Below are 17,862 nucleotides of genomic sequence, written 5' to 3' on the forward strand. Positions count from 1 at the left end.
GTGAATAGTATCTTTTTTTAAAATTACATTTTATTTCTTTGTTGCTGATGTTTAGAAATGAAGTTGATTTTTGGAAATCTAGCAACCTGGTTAAACTCTCATCAGTCTGATAATGAGAATTCTTCCAGATTTCCCAAATAAGCTAATGACTTTTGTTTCTTCCATTTTAATCCTTATATTTTTATGTGTTTTTGTTTTTGTGCTTTATTCTCTTACTGGGCTGACTAGCATATGACAGCATACCCTTGAATAGAAGTGGAAATGGATACCTTGTCATAGTCTTGCTTTTAAAGGGAATGTTCTAATACTTTATCGTTAAGGTCTTTGGTGTATATCCTTTATGTCAAGGAATGTTTTTCTGTTCTAAGTTTGCTAAGAGCATTTACACGAAAGGATGTTTACTTTTACCAAGTGTTTAATATGATTTGATCATATTGATATGATATGATTGTATATTTTAGTCTTTAATCTGTTGATGAAGAAAATTACATTAGGTTTTCTAACCACCTTACATTTGTGCAGTTAACCCAAATGGGTCATGGTGTATTTTTTAGAATACATTACTAGGTTTTATTTGCTAATACTTTGTTTTGAAAGTTTATGTTTATGCTTATAAATGAGATTGGCTTTTAATTTTTCTCTTTTGTGGATTAGGATCCATGGTAATTTTATGAAATGAATTGGAAAGTATTCCCTTTTTTTATCCTCTGGAAAATGTGTATAAGGTTAAAATTATCTCTTCCTTGAATGTTTGATATAATTTGCCTTTAAAAATTATCTGGACCTGATGTTTTCTTTCTTAGCAGAGTTCAAAATTATTGCCCAGTGTCGTCAGTGGTTATAGGACCACTCAGGTTTTCTCCATCTTCCCTGGTCATTTCTCTTATGTTATATTTTTTAGGAATCTGCCTTTTTCATCTAAATTTCCAACTTAATTTGCATAAGTGGTTTGTGGCATGGTCTTGTAAGTCTCTGCTTTATCTGGAGTATGTCCTTTGAAAAACAATTCCAGGGACGCCTGGGTGGCTCAGTCGGTTAGGTGGCTGACTTCGGCTCAGCTCATGATATTGCAGTTCATGAATTCAAGCCCCACATCAGGCTCTCTGCTGTCAGCACAGAACCTGCTTCAGATCTTCTGTCTTCCTCTCTCTCTCTCCCTCCCTCCCCCCATTCTCTTTCTCTCTCAAATAAACATTTTTAAAAATGAAAAAAATAACAATTTCAGGTTTCTAAATTTTATTACTAAGACATGTATCTTATTGTCTATTTTATAAAATTAGTTTTGTCCTTATCATTTTCTTTTAGGTGTTTGGGTTTATTTATTTTCTTTAAATGTCTTAATGGCTGCTTAGCTCATTAGTTTCAGCATTCCTTCTTATCTAACATAACCACTTAAGACTGTTGTTTCCTGAAAAAATAATAATGAAATAAAATCTCCTCCAAGAACCTCTTTAGTTTTGATACATAATGTTTCATTAATGTTGGGTTCTGAGTATTTTCTCATTTCTTCTTTTTCCTGTGTTTCTGGGTAATTAATTTCTTAACCCTTTTTCTTTGTTTCCTTTTGAATTGGTGGAGGGTTTTTCTCACATACCGTTTAAACTATGAGTTTGAAAGATAGGTATTCAACTTTTAGTTTCTTCATGATTACTCTCAAACTTTGAGTGTTGACTACATAAGAGTTTAATGTTAGTTTCCCGTTGTTTCCCTCTGAAACAATTCAGGGACCTTTAAAACATTCTGTGATTGGGTCATTTCCTGTCTCCTGCATGCTGTAATATTTACAGTGTGTGAATCAAACATTATTTCATATTAGCCATGTTTGTTTAAATTTACCTACATTTTTGCGATTTTATTTTGTCCACCATTTCTTTTCCTATCCTGATATTTTAGGACCATTTTCTTATTTTTACAATAATCCTTAAGAAGTAGCATTAATGTTCAAGCCACTGTCCAAGGCACCTACAGTGATCCACCTTCTAGAATTCATACTCTTAAGTAGTTCCCTCCCACTCTATAGGGCCGACCATTCTAACCTGAAAGGGCATTGGTTACACTGTCCTAGTGGTTACACAGTGTAAGGAACATTCAGGAAATGATGGAGTGTGACTTCTGAGGCTGGGTCATAAGATACATTTCTCCTTTTACCTTGCTCTTTCTTGGAACATTCACTCTATGGGGAAGCCAGCTGCCATGTCATGAGGTTGTCAGTCAGCCCTGGAAAAGGAACTGTGGCCACCTGTCAATTGCCAGTACTTGTAAGTGAGCCACCTGGGAAGGGGATGCTGCAGCCCTGGGCAAGATGATTGCAGCCCTAACATCTTTTTTTTTTTTTTTATGTTTATTTATTTTTGAAAGAGAGAGAGACAAAGTGTGAGCAGGGGAGGGGCAGGGAAAGAAGAGACACAGAATCTGAAGCAGGCTCCAGACTCTAAGCTGTCAGCACAGCCCAACATGGGGCTTGAACCCACTTGAACCCACTCGCTTGAACTGCGAGATCATAACCCGAGCTGAAGTCGGACGCTTAATCAATGAAGCCACCCAGACACCTGAACCCTGACTAACATCTTGACAGCAACTTTTTGTTTACCTGAAAATGTTTTAACTAACCCTCATTTCTAAATATACTGTTTCTGTGTATGCAGTACCGTAAGGGGTGAGATAGCCATCACTGTTTTTATTCAAATAACTAGCCAGTTTTACGATGCTATTTATTAATTGAGTAACTCAACTATTTCTTTCATAGAGTAAATTTTTGTTTATACTTAGGTCTAATTTTGGACTCTGTTCCCTTCCATTGATCTCTTTGTTTATTCTTTTCCCAATACCAAGACGTTTTAATTACTTTGGCTTTAGAATCCATGTTAACATCCTGTTGGATAAAGCCTTCTTCTTTACTCTTTTTTCCCCAAAAGTTTCTTGGCTGGATTCCTTTCCTTTCCTCCCCTCCCCTCCTCTCCCTTCCTTCCCTTCCCTTTCCAAGATTTTACTTAAATTCAAGTTAATTAACATATAGTATAGTATTGGTTTCAGGAATATTGGCCTTTCTTTCTTTCTTTCTTTCTTTCTTTCTTTCTTTCTTTCTTTCTTTTTCTTTCTTTTCTTTCCTTTTCTTTTCTTTTCTTTTCTTTTCTTTTCTTTTCTTTCTTGTTACTATGAAATTTTTTAAATGTACAGAAAAGTAAAGGGTTTAATGAACCTCCATGAATATTCATCTCCTAGATTGAACAATTATTAAAATTCTTTTCTAAAGTATTGTGAAGTTAATTACAAAATAATTTCCCCCTTGAATACTGCTGTGTGCATCCTACTATGTGCATCTCTACTTTCTAATTATAGTTAATTATTATCGTTTGCATTAAGGACATTTTGTGTTTTTATATATTTATTTTGATATTTTCGTTATGATTCTCCTAGCTTTTTGGTTGATTCTCTTGAGTTCTAGTACACAGTCATATATGTGCAACTGGAAATTGTTTTCAGCTTTGGTATCATTTACAGGAAAACCTTGGATTGTAACTTGTTCTGCAAGTGTTCCACAAGACAAGCAAACCATTTCTAATAAATTTTAAGTTGATAAACAAGTGATGTCTTGCAACAAGCAGTATAGGATGCTGAACATCACATGATCACAACTGAGCCAATGGTTCTTCTCTCTCTCTCTCTCTCTCTCTCTCTCTCGCTGCAGGATTGTGGGTGATTGTCTTCTATGCTCAGTCTCAGGCCACGGTGTTTGGCAGAAATCAGTGATTTTTCAGAATGTTGGAAGGTGCCCACAACTGGCACTAGTGTATTTTTTGTCACTTCAAAGAAATTATGGACAGTCCTTTGCTTAAACTCACAAACTACAAGATCATGACCTGAGCTGAAGTCAGATGCTTAACTGACTGTGCCACTCAGTCGCGCCCCTATTTATTTTTTATTTTTTCTAAGTTCTCTCTATACTCAGTATGAGGCTCCAACTCAACCCAAGATCAAGAGTTGCAGGCTGTACAGACTGAGCCAGCCAGGTACCTCTTAAGGGTCTTTTTTAAAATTAGTAATGTATGTTGAATTTTATCAAATGCCTTTTTGGCATCTAATAAAGTAATTGCATTTTTTTCTTTCAAACCTATTAATGTGATAAGGTGTATTAATAAGTCCCTAATATTCAACCATGCTTGCCTTGGGAGTCTCTCTCAGATATGTTTATCTTTTTGTTTTAATGCACTTTATTGTTTCTTGCCTCTGACTCGGATGTGGTTTGAAGTGTTGGGGTTCAGAGCTGATGGCCAAGAAAGAATTCTTGAGACCTCTTCAATACAAAAAAGTGATTTTATTAAAGCACGGGGTCAGGACCCATGGGCAAAAAGAGCTGCACTTGGAGTGACTGATTAAGATTTTCTGTCCTATGGAGGGAACAGTGATGTTAGGGCTCCAGGAAATTGAGTCTGTAGGTTTCTGGAGATTGCCTTTTTTCTTGTAAATCATTAAGACAGTTGCAAACTGATGGAGACTCGTGTCCTGACTGGGATCTCTGTCAGTTAAGGAGGGGGTTAGCTTGTGCTTTGCACTCAGCTTGCCTTTGTTTCTCACATCAAGATCACTTATTTTTGGCTCGACCAAAATTCAGAGGGTTTTTTGTTTGTTTTGTTCTTCCCATACACGTCTTCTGCCTCTGTCACTGAAACACTTGGATTAAGGGATTGTCATACTGAAGGAGTGTGATTTAAGTGACTAGGACTTGGCAGATGCTGATGGTATGTAGACTTCCTTTCAGCAAAGAAAGGTTAAGGAAGGAGGGCACTTAACCTTTTTGAGCACTTCTGATATGCCAGGCTCTGCGCTTTGGTACTTCTCATACTTCTTAGTCCACACAGCAGTTCTATTTTATAGGTGAGAAAACTGTTCTGTATTACTGAAGGAACTACAGACTTGAGGATTTTCATGTGTACTTTTAATAGCAAGAGCCCTCCTCTCCCCTCCCCCCCCCCCATATTTGAGGCCCTTTCCATTTAGATTATCATCAAGGAGATTGTAGAAAGGGGGGGGGGTAATGTTATAAATCCTGTTGGCATGTGCAAGAAATTGGCATTTATGCCCCCAAAATAAACATATGCTAGGTGGCTGAAAATTAGGGGTTTACTTAACCTTATGTTCCTTTGCTTCACAGAAAGTCACATCCTATGGCTACAGAATAAAACATGCCAGAGCCTATTGTTGGGTAATGTTTTCTGTTTGGGTCTGAGTTTTTTCTCATTCTGTGGTGTTTTACCATGTGAACATTGCCTAGTTCCATCTGATTTCTTTGTGATACAATAACAAGCAAGAAGTCTTTTTTCCTCTTAACCCATTCATTGTAAAGTCCATTTCTCTCTATCTCATTCAAACCATCTCTCCCAAGTTGTGCCTTTCGGGATGACAACTGAGTTGGTTTGCTTTTTAAAAATCTGCTTTAGAGTTATTAATTTTAAAATATTACTGCTTTAATTCATTGTTTCTCAGTCTATGCTTATATAAAATTATAACTTTAATGTCCACATGTTCAAGTAACTTCTTAAGCAGTAAAAGTACACCACTGCGGGGGAAGGAGGGGGCACCTGGGTAGCTCAGTCGGTTAAGCGTCCGACTTTGGCTCAGGTCTTGATCTCACAGTTCATGGGTTGAAGTCCCGTGTCAGGCTCTGTGCTGACAGCTCAAAGCCTGGAGCCTGCTTTGGATTTTGTCTCCCTCTCTCTGTGCCACCCCCCCCCCCTCGTGCTTTGTCTGTCTTAAAAATAAATAAATGTTAAAAAAATTTTTTTTAAGTACACTGCTCAGAAATTTACCTTTTGTGTTATTGTGATTGAAGCTCATCCAGACATCTACAGGTGCCCTGTTAAAATTGAAGCAATTGTAGAAATGAAAATTACTCTCATAAAGGAACATTTTTTCCATAAATTTTTCTACTGATTTGCTCTTTGTCCTGATAAATGCTATTGCAGGGAGAAGGTAGAGCTTTTTTTTTTTTTCCTCCCCATCTTGCGATTAAAGAACTGAAAGGGAGAAAAAATTGACTTACTCATATCACATAGTCATTTCTTGGTAGGGCCAAAAATCATCCAGGTCACCAGTCTTCTGGTCCCAAAAGGACCATCAGTGTGATTCAGAGACTTACTATGCAGTTTTTGATTCCATCCAGATCTTTGTTTCTCCTTTCTTCCCCCTTTTCTGTGCAAAATGTGGCCATTTCACTGTTCATTGATACCCTAGTACAGAATAGATTTGGGGAATGGGGGTAGAATAGGACTGTCCTTTGGTGAGCCTCTCTAGTTCTGATTTACATGGAGTTAAGTTTGAAACAGCTGTGAAATACAGGTTGGGGACCATTTGTAGAAAACATTTAAGGCTGTTTCTCCTTTATCTTACAGTGAAGCACAAAATAGAATAATTTAGAAGGTTCAAAAGATTCTTGTTATATTATTGTATCATTCTCTATCCACTTATCAAGGAGACAGCTTTATTCTTTCAGATTCAGTCTAATGGAATCAAAGAAAATAATTTCTTGAGAGAATTTATCTGGGCTCAAGTGATATGTCCTCCCTGAAGCTGTAGCACAATCACTCATAATCTTCTTGTATGTAATTTAGTACTTAATTTTGTATGCAGTTACAGTTGTTAGATAATTGTTTGGTATACTTAAATCCTGTCTTCTCAACTAGGTTATAAAGTGCCCCAAAACAGAGATTATGCCTTATTTTTCTATGTACCTTATAGCTTCTAGTATAGAGCTAAGTACAGTGAAGATCTATACAGTAAATGGTTGATGGAAATCTTGCTGAGCAAAAAGAAAATCTTTAACCCAGTTCTAGACTCCATCAGTGTTACTCTGACTATCCTTCCTGTGGGTGGTGGCAGTGAGGGTGTTCTCTTCAAGGGCTCCAGTGCCTGCAAAGTAGAAGGGAAATGACTTGGGCACAGGGGATGAGAGTAGAGGCCAGGAGCTCCCTCCCTGTTTATAATGGCTGTTGCCTCACTGCTCTTTTTGGAAGGAAGTCGATCCCCACATCCCCAAAGGAGATCAAATACAGCCTTAAACTGTGAACAAATAAATAATGGTGATTGCTGATGACAATTCCAAGTGTAGCGGTTATAGCATCTTACCACGTGCCGGGCCTTGTTTTGCCTTCCATTCCCTCAATTAAACCATATTACAATGTTATTAAGTGGGGTACTGTTGTTGTCTTCATTTTATGTGGAAAAATTGAGGCACAGAGGTCACCAAAGGTTACCCAACAAGGAAAGAAAGGAGTGGGATCAGGAAGAGACCAAAATGCAGAAGGAAGAAGCACTTTGAGTAATCAGGGGACTTTGATTTGACATTTCATTGTTTTATTAATGCTGGACTTCACTAGCATTTACAAATGGAGTCTTAAAAAATGACAATAAACAAGTCCTATTATCAGTATAAGTTCAAAATGCCTTTGTAGAAGGGAAGATTATTTTTGAGCTGAATAACCTGGAATCCTCCTTTACAAGTCCTTTGGATTTCAGCCATCTTTGTGATATTCTGTTTTACTTTAAAGGCAGATGGTTGACTTCTTTGAGTTCTGGCACATAGAGGTGCATGTTTCTCTATCTGGCCTTTGACCGACATTTCAGAGGTGGACTAGCTGGGGAATCCCAGCCATACATTCCATTTGAAACCTTTGGTTAAAAACTTTTAGCTAGAGGGGGCGCCTGGGTGGCGCAGTCGGTTAAGCGTCCGACTTCAGCCAGGTCATGATCTCGCGGTCCGTGAGTTCGAGCCCCACGTCAGGCTCTGGGCTGATGGCTCAGAGCCTGGAGCCTGTTTCCGATTCTGTGTCTCCCTCTCTCTCTGCCCCTCCCCCGTTCATGCTCTGTCTCTCTCTGTCCCAAAAATAAATAAAAAAACGTTGAAAAAAAAAAAAACTTTTAGCTAGAACTTCACTCTTGTCTCATCACCAGATGAGGAGACAAGTTGGAAGGGAAGTACAGAGGAGTCTTTAGCCAGCTCCCATGTTCCCAAGTTGTACCATGAGACTGGCTTCCAACCCATGGTACCACAGAGGTTCCTAGTGAGCTCTCTGGAATGCAGAAGTCTAGGAATTTGGTTCTTCTAAGGATCATGGAAAGAACCTTTTTTCCTTTAACTTGTGAGATATCTTTCCTTCCTTTCATAAGGGTGAGAGTCAGGATTTCTTGATAGGGCATCACTCTTTAAAATGGACTTTGGGAATAATTCATCTGGTTCTCTTAAAAGTATTTGGGAGCTGGTGACTGAGTCCTAACACTTTGGGAATCTGTTCCTGGTATATCACTTAAAAATAGGTTTACTTACATATAACACACACACACACACACACACACACACACACCAGTTTATTTCTTCCTCACATAAAAAAATAAAAAGGGGTGCCTGGCTGGCTCAGTTGGTAGAGATCAGCTCTTATCTCGGAATTGTGAGCTCAAGCCCCACGTCGGATGTAGAGATTATTTAAAAATAAAAAATTACTGGGGCGCCTGGGTGGCGCAGTCGGTTAAGTGTCCGACTTCAGCCAGGTCACGATCTTGTGGTCCGTGAGTTCGAGCCCCACGTCGGGCTCTGGGCTGATGGCTCGGAGCCTGGAGTCTGTTTCCGATTCTGTGTCTCCCTCTCTCTCTGCCCCTCCCCCGTTCATGCTCTGTCTCTCTCTGTCCCAAAAATAAATAAACGTTGAAAAAAAAATTAAAAAATAAAAAATTACTTATTTCACTTAGCATAACACTCTCCAGTTCCATCCACGTTGCTGCAAAAGGCCATATTTCATTCTTTCTCATTGCCAAGTAGTATTCCACTGTGTATATAAACCACAATTTCTTTATCCATTCATCAGTTGATGGACATTTAGGCTCTTTCCATAATTTGGCTATTGTTGAAAGTGCAGCTCTAAACAGAATAAACTGAGGGTTGATGGGGAGTGGGAGGGAGGGGAGGGTGGGTGATGGGCACTGAGGAGGGCACCTGTTGGAAGGAGCACTGGGTGTTGAATGGAAACCAATTTGACAATAAATTTCATATTAAAAAATAAGTAAACAAATAAAAATTAAAAAATTAAATGACAAAATTTAAAAATCCAGAGATAAACGATCCAGGGTTGATAATAGTAGCTCCTACAGTGTCATCAAAGATCCTGGCTCCTCTCTTTTTTTTTTTTTTTTTTTTAATTTTTTTTTTTTAATGTTTATTTCTTTTTGAGACAGAGAGACAGAGCATGAACGGGGGAGGGGCAGAGAGAGATGAAGACACAGAATCGGAAGCAGGCTCCAGGCTCTGAGCCATCAGCCCAGAGCCCAACACGGGGCTCGAACTCACGGACCGCGAGATGGTGACCTGAGCCGAAGTCGGACGCTCAACCGACTGAGCCACCCAGGCACCCCATGGCTCCTCTCTTTCTAATTCACATTCCTAGGGCACTTGGGTGGCTGAGTCCGCTAAGTGACTGACTTCGGCTCAGGTAATGATCTCACAGTTCATGAGTTCGAGCCCCGGGTCAGGGTCTGTGCTGACACCTCAGAGCCTGGAGCCTACTTCAGATTCTGTGTCTCCCTCTCTTTCTGCCTCTTCCCCACGCTCGCTCTCTCTCTCTCTCTCTCTCTCTCTCAAAAATAAATAAACATTAAAAAAGAAATCTAATTCACATTCCTCACACATGGCTTGAATTATCAAGGTTCCCTCATGGTCCAAGTTAGCTGCAGGAGCTAGAGCCATCAGCCTACATTGCAGACCAGAAGGAGGAGAAAGAACCTGTTAGGTGAGTGGACTCCCTCTGAAAAATCTTCCCACTCGTCATACCTAGTATGTCCACTTATACACAGGCCAGATTTTATGCATGTGTTTCCACCTAACTGCAAAAGAAGCTGAGAAGTGTGGTCTTTTATTTTAGGAAGCCACATGCTTAGCTAAAAATTGGTGCTCTGTTATTAAGTAGAAAGGGGAAAATAGATGTTGGGCAGCCAATTAGCAAACTATAGCACAGTGGGTGGAACCTTCCTTTAAAAAAAAATCAGCTTTATTGAAGTGTAATTGACCTACAATCAACTGCACATATTTAAAGTGTTCAATTTGACAAGTTTTTACATAAATACATACTTGTGAAATCATCACCACAATTAAGGTAACGAACATATCCATCACCCCAAAAGTACCCTTTTGTAATTGTCCCTTTCTGCCCACTCTGGGCTGGGGGTCCCCCAGATCACCACCAGGTTCAAGGATTCCTAAGAGGACTCACAGGATTCAGAACATAGCCGTAGTCACAGCTATGACTTATTTCGGCAAAAGGAATACGAAAGCAAAGTCAGCAAAGAGGAAAGGTACATGGGCAAAGTCTGGAGAAAACCAGGTGCAATCTTTCAAGAGTTTTCACCCAGTGGAGTCACACAAGATGCACTGAATTGTGACAACACCTAGAGAATACTGTTACCAGGAAAGCTCATTAGAGATTTAGGGCCCAGGTCTTTACTGGGGGCTCGTTGGTTGGGTACCCTCTTCCTAGCACATAGCAAAATTACAGACTCCCAGAAAGGAAAGTTATACCTGTGGCTTGCACTGTATTTCTGTTGGACAAGAAGTTTACTACTCAGGATGCTGGGGGTAGAGCTAGGACTGAGACAGATTTGTGTCTTTATATTTTCTGTCTCCAGTTCTTTCCTCCCCTTCTCTTTCAAATTCATTCCAGTTATGCCTTCCTTTTCACTATTCTGTGAAATTGGTCTTGTTAAGGTCCGTGTGGCTAAATTGAGTCATCCGTTCTCAGTCTTTCTCTTGACCCATCAGCAGCATTTGATACAGCTGACCAGTCTCTCTTGACTTCTAGAATATCCCACTTATTTAGTGTTTCTCCTGCCTCCCTGGTGATCCTTCTTGATCGCTTTGTTAGTTCATCATCTTCACCTCTTGGTCCTTAATGTGGAAGTATTCTTGGGCTTGACCCTGGTGCTCTTGTCTTTGTATATGTGCTCAGTCTATGGATCATCTCATCCAGTTTCATTTCTTTATATTCCACCTTTATGCCACAGTTACATATTAATGTTTTCAGCCCAGAGGCAGACTCCTATATCTAACTCGCTGCTCATCATCTCTACTTAGAAATCTAAGAGACCTCTCAAATTTAAAGTGTCCAGTTGATCTTAAATTCCTCAAACCTGCTTTACCCAAAGTTTTACCCATCTCAGTTAATGATAACCGCACCGGCTTATTTCCAGATGTTCAGGCCCAAAACCCAGGAGTTGACCTACATCTTCAATAGTGTATTCAGAATTCAAACCATTTTTTACCACCTCCAGTGCTGCCACCCTGCTACACTACCCTCTGAACTACAAGTAGTCTACTGCTTGCACTCTGGTAGTTGCCTTCTGATTCAACTTTTCCCCCTTCCCCTCTGTTCTCCTTCATTCTATCCTATAGAACAGCTAGAACGATCCTATTAAAATGTAAAACAAGCCATGTCTCTCACTTAAAGCCAGTAGCTCCCCAGACTCCCCATTTCTTGCAGAATAAGAGCCAGTCCTTATTATGGTCTACACAGCCCCACATGGCTGGTAAGGCCCCCCACCCACCAAACATGTATTTGACTTTATCCCACACCACTCTTACCCTTGCTCACTCTGCTTCAGTTCCACTGGCCTCCTCTGTCTCAAACAGACCAGTGTGCTATACCTTAAGACCTTTGCACTTTTTTCCCTTAATGTAGAACTCCTCAGTGAGGTCTACCCTGACCAACTTACTTAAAATTACAACCCTCCTTGCCCTCTGCTTCACACTCACAATCCCCCTTACCTACTTCTGTTTTAACACATACTATGTATGTGTTAGTATCTAACATACTATGAAATTTTTAAAATATCTGTGTTTATTGTTTGTGACTCTTTTCACTAGAATATAAAAATTAAAGTTGTGACACAAATCTTTGTCTGTTTTGTTTACTGATAACGTCACAAATAACTAGAACAGTGCCTGGCTCATTGTAGGCTGATTGGATAAGTGAGAGTAATGTGACAGAACTGTAATTCAGACCTGGCTATGTCTGGCTCTAAAGCCTTCATTCTGGTCTTAAAAAAAAAAAAAAAAGTATGTGTAGTTTGTATACAGTGGGCTGCATGGGTCTTGGATCTAAAGCTCTGTGGGGTTTTGCATGTGTGTATACCCACGTGGCCACCATGATGTATCAGTTACTCTAAAGGGTTCCCTTGCCTCATGTCCCTTCCCAATGAATGCTTCCACTTGCCTCAGTTACTGTGCTGTCACCTATCACCATGCATTGGTCTTATTGATTCTTGAACTTCATATGGATGGAATCATATGTTTGTAGTCTTTTGTGTCTGCCTTCTTTAGACCAACGTAGCATAGTGTTTTTAAAATTTTTTTTTTCAACGTTTATTTATTTTTGGGACAGAGAGAGACAGAGCATGAACGGGGGAGGGGCAGAGAGAGAGGGAGACACAGAATCAGAAACAGGCTCCAGGCTCTGAGCCATCAGCCCAGAGCCCGACGCGGGGCTTGAACTCACGGACCGCGAGATCGTGACCTGGCTGAAGTCGGACGCTTAACCGACTGCGCCACCCAGGCGCCCCAGCATAGTGTTTTTGAAATTCCTTCATGTTGTCCCATGTGTCAGTAGCTTGTTCTTTTTTGCATAGCACATTTGTTTGTCCATTCTTCTGTTGGTAGACATTTTAGTTATTTCTGATTTAGGGCTTTTATGAGTGGAGCTGCTCTGAACATTCCTGTACCTGTCTTTTTGTGGGGTCTGCCTTCATTTTCTTGGGTTCTCTTGGGAGCTCGGCGTAGGAATAGTCATATAATTAATGTCAACTGATAAACTACCAAGTGCTTTTCTTGAATGCAGTTGTACAATTTTACGCTCTCACCGGCCACACAGGGGACTTCGGTTATGCCACATCTTCACCAGCACTTGGAATTATTAGTTTTTATAATTTTAGTGTGAAGTTATTTTCTGCTGTAGAAAAACTGATTAAAACAGGAATGTGATCAGGGAAGGACCCTTTCCTTTTAGGCCTTGGATTCTGTATTTTTACTGCATAAGAAGTACCCAACCAGTAAAACATATGGTAGCAAGAACATCTAGGATCATAATCTAATTCAGCCTCTTATGCATTGTGGCACCTCCAGTCAGAACATCTTGCCAGGCTCAGTCAGGCTTAGTCATCCTTGGAGCCATCTAGGGCTGTTGCAGCCAACTGTGTGTGAGTGTGGTTTAAGCAGAAATGTATCTTATTTCTCCAGAGTTTTTCTATTATATTAAATGTATGTTGAAAATATTTACTTGTAATTAAAATACTTTCTTCTAACTATCTAATAAAGTGCCTTGTAGTAACTTAAATTGGGTTCTGGGCTAAGATAGGCCTAAGTTTGCATCTTGGCTCGACCACTTTGTGTGAGCTCGGTCAAGTCGCTTAATCCTTCAGGCATCCTCATCTGTAAAATGGGTGGATATGTTACCCACCTGTTAGAATTATTATAAGACTTACATGAGATAATGCAGCATATAACAAGTACGTGTGACATGGTGAGTGCCTAATGAGTCATACACATTTTCTTACACTTTGAAGAACTAGAATGCATTTAAGTCCCCACATCCCTTTGAGTCATACCATTAAAAACAAACAAAAAATATCTATTGAACTATTGCCAGTAGTATGGAAATCAGTGTGGTATATCTAGTTTCTAAGCAAACACTGAGAAAATCCAGTCTTGCTATTGCCTTGTTACCTCAGGTACTAAATCGTTCTTGGCTTTCTTGTTGACATAGGTGGTGTGGCATAAAGGTTTATTGAGTCAGTAAACACTTGTTGGTCTATGATATGTTTTTCCTTCCTAACAAAATTCTGCTGTATTACCCGACAATTTTTACATGTTATGGAAAAGGAAAGATGGTCCAGAGCCTTATGGGACATGAAAAAGCTGAGGGCAAGGAGTGTAATGTAAGTCATTACTCGTCTTCCCCTCTGGTGTGTATAATCTCCACGAGGCTGAGAACCACATCCCTCTACAATTCCAACCACTAACCTGGTACCCAGAGTACAAGAGACGCTCACTTAATGTATGGAATGTGTAAACGAGTGAAGAAGGATAACAAGCAGAGGGGAAGAAGTGTGTGTCCCAGATTTAGTTCTGTGACTCTTTATATCTTGGATATAGATACATCAGTCAGAAGCTAGAAAATGTTTGCTTTGGAAGGAAACAAAAACTTAACCCATTGAAAGCGTTCATAAATAGCAGCCTTCAACGAGGAACAAAACAGCATATGCAGTCTCCTCCATTTGTTCATCCAGTCATGTTCCCTTTCCTTTCTAGCAGGGCTTGAAGATACATAGTTGAACAACATAGTTCATACGTTTCTTAATAGCCAACTCTGTGGAATATAATAATCCCTTTGATGTTGGCAGAACCAGAGTTCCTTTTGGGCCAGCATGTCTCTGCTCTGAAGGGGAAAGAGAAACATATAATGCTGTGGGTAGGCATTGAGGGGGAGATTTTGGAGGAAAGAGCATGAACCCAGGTGATCCCAGTTTAACGAACCTGAGCATGTTTTAGGAGCGCAGGTGAGGTAGCTCTTGCTCCCAGCGCTAGTCGGTGAATGAGGAGGCATTAGGAAGTTATAACATTTTATCTAACAGATGTTTGCTGAGCAGCTATACTTTGCCAAGCCCTTTGGCAGAAGGCCAGAGGTGTGTGTCACCCAAGGACCTAAAGGAGACTCAGTATGACTGGAGTTTAGAGTATGAGGAAGGAGCGCAGAGAGGTAAGATAGACAGAAAGCGGGGGCAAGACAGCTGCAGCACGGGAGAGAGAGGAAGCATAAAATGGAGTCTGAGAACTCGTGATGACTCTGGTAAGCAGCATCCTTTGTGTGACTCCCCATTTGTCAGAGCCTCTCCAAGGAAGAGAATGTGCTGGATTTGAACCACTTAAACCAGAAGTAGAAAGGCAGTATCCAAAGTTTCCCTCCCAACTCTTCCTAGAAGACCAGGGTAGGCCTGTTTTGGTAAGGCAAGGTCAAGTCAAATGACAGTTGCTGACTCCAGAGCAAGGGACAGTCCTGTCTCTTTCAGTTAGGGGGAACTTCCTCATTGGGTGGCACTGAAGATTTTCTGCACACCTCAAGCACAATTCAACTGAAACCCAAATTGTGGCCATTTAAATCATTTTCTGCAAATGGTATCTATTTTGTTTGTGCGGATTATCTCCTTGTTGCTACAGATGTACATCTGTAAATGTTTCAGGTGTGATTAGATGTAAATTAGAAGAGGGACTGGATAAGCAAAACAAACATCTGTACCTGTCCTTGGTCTCCCCTCAGAAATTTCTCCCACGTATTAGGGAAAAAGTGTGTCAGTTTTAGCTTGAGATCAATGGGCATCCACAGAGATTCATGGAATAATACACCTTTTGACATTTGTTTATAAAAGTTAAACAGGAGAGTGCTTTTTTACTAAAGGAGGACGCTGTTTGGCATTCCAACATTCTTTCTTTAGGTAGAGTGGTTTCCCCATCAGATCATCTATCACTTTTCTCCTAAATTCCTTACGTTTGACTGGATTGTCTTTCTCAAATTTTTTGTAGGCTATTCAGCTTGACCCTGAAGAAACTCGTCATGCTAAAAGAAATGGACAAAGATCTTAACTCGGTGGTCATTGCTGTGAAGCTACAGGTAAGTTGAGCCAGGATTGTTTGTTCAGGGTCCAAGGAAGCTGGATAGCTTTATGCCTGCTGTTGGGACTTGAGAAATACTGATGAGGGTCTGCCTCTCCCTTCCTCCCCTCCCCTCCCCTCCCCTCCCCTTCCCTCCCCTTCCCTCCCCTTCCCTTCCCTTCCCTTCCCTTCCCTTCCCTTCCCTTCCCTTCCCTTCCCTTCCTCCTTTCCTTTCCTTTCCCCTTTTCCCTTTCTTTTCCTTTTCCCCTTCCTTCCTTCCTTCCTTCCTTCCTTCCTTCCTTCCCTCCCTCCCTCCCTCCCTCAGCCAAGCAAGGAGCAGGAGTATAAGATGACTGAGCTCATGAGACTTAAGGAGTCCCAGTTCTGTCTCTTAAACCACTCAGTTTCTTTAAACTTTAGTGTCTTTGTCTGAAGATTTAAAACGGTTCTTCCTGCCTTGCATATCTAACAGGATTAGTATGAAGATCAAGTGATACAGATGCTAAAGTGTTGGATAAATGATTCAGAAATTGCTGTGGTGGCCAGTGTTTGTTTCGAGGTTTTCTATAGGGTAGAAGAAATTTATAGATTATTGTTTCAAATTTGGCAATTAGAAACTTACTGAACATTTTAGCTTCTGGGCAATCCACCCATTTATTCCTTATACTTATTCAGTATCTTAAAGGGACCCAAAATATTTCACAAACATTCGTACTCTAAGCATTCCCAAAGTTCAGGAAAGAAGGGAGAAACTGAACTACAGGAAGGTTAAGGAATTTACCTGTTGCCAGCTCATTACCAGGTAGCAGAAGTGGTACCAGAAACTAAAGAGCAGGTAATTTATGTAGTCATTAAACTCCACTACCAGGCCTTCCTTAACTGGTAAGTCCTTCCTAAGGATGACTCCCTAGAGTTTACTGAGATTCTAGAGTCATTAAATAATGATTGGATCCTTTAGCTTAAGAATGGTGTATTTAGTGAATTCTTACTGGTTGGAAAGTAGTGAACTGTATGGTAACTCCTACTAACCAGCACATTTTATTAGCTGGATCACCTATTATGAGCAGTCTATTGTTCTAATAGTGGCCTCATTAAAATCCACATCTGTGGCACTCCCAGTATGTGTCCCATACACTGAGATCCTCAGCTTGCTTTCTGAGATAAATACATTATCTTAATTTAGTCCTCAAAACTTAAAGTATTTTAATTACTCTTTATGAATGCCTGCATGTCCCACTTTATATTTTGCTTTCCTGTTCATCTTTGTGCATGTAATTCCTCCCAATTCTGTGAAACATTCCCAGGCACCCTGAGTTGAAAAAACAAGTACACGGCAACGATGTGCAAGTGGAGACTTACAGTGTCTTTTCTTTCTGTCCTGATTTTATACCCATTTCTAGGTCATGGGCAGGGTTCCAGTTTTCAGGAACCATTGCCTTTGCTAAAAGCTGTTGCTTTCCAGTACAAACACTGTTGGTATGGTTTTGAAAGTTCCCTGCTGCTTTTGCCATCCCCACAGTCAAATGCCTTTGCCAAAAGAAATAATGTCCTTTATTTCCTGATTAAATATTTAACATTCTGTGAAATTTAAAATTATACCCAAAAACTATAAATATCCTGAATTTTTTATTGCTTTACTTCCAAGCAGCTGAAAGTAATTACAGATGTTATCATTTATCCAGTGGCTTGTTTATTCATTTATTCATTCATTTAATACATATTTACTGAGCACCTATTATATGCAAAGCATTGCTCTAGGCACAGGGGATACAGCAGGGAGGGGATAAAACAGAAATGGGAAACATGCATAAAGCACTTCTGCTCATGGTGAAGTATGCAGTTGTCTTGAACAAACACTTGTGCAATTGAGTTGTGAATTAAAATAGTTGCTTTTGTAATGGAATAGCATTTTTATGTGAAAGAAGGGCTTACAGACAAACTGGTTATTCAGACTCGGCTACTTGGAAGACATTTTCTTGAAAATGAACAACCTATCACTTAAAGGGAAACAACTGAGAATATTTTTGGCCAATGATAAATAAAATTTGATCTTTCATGTGAAAATTAGAATTTTGGAAAATGTGTCAGTATAAGCCTGACAGCTTCCCAGTTCTTAAAGACTTTACTGAAGAGATCAGTGGTGATAGTAATGGCAGTGTTTTTCTCAGTTGTGTAGTAAAATGTGT

General features: G+C 39.9%; 1 protein-coding gene across 1 annotated transcript in view; it reads left to right on the forward strand.

The window, feature by feature from the left end:
- PACS1 (phosphofurin acidic cluster sorting protein 1) overlaps positions 1–17,862 on the forward strand; it is a 155,184-nt gene that overhangs the window by 97,111 nt on the left and 40,211 nt on the right. The window contains exon 2 of the mRNA XM_043582584.1: positions 15,608–15,695. Within this exon, the coding sequence (XP_043438519.1) occupies positions 15,608–15,695 (88 nt within the window). The remainder of the gene's footprint in view (positions 1–15,607; positions 15,696–17,862) is intronic.

This window comes from Prionailurus bengalensis, chromosome D1, assembly GCF_016509475.1.
Source record: "Prionailurus bengalensis isolate Pbe53 chromosome D1, Fcat_Pben_1.1_paternal_pri, whole genome shotgun sequence".
Classification (NCBI taxonomy): domain Eukaryota; kingdom Metazoa; phylum Chordata; class Mammalia; order Carnivora; family Felidae; genus Prionailurus; species Prionailurus bengalensis.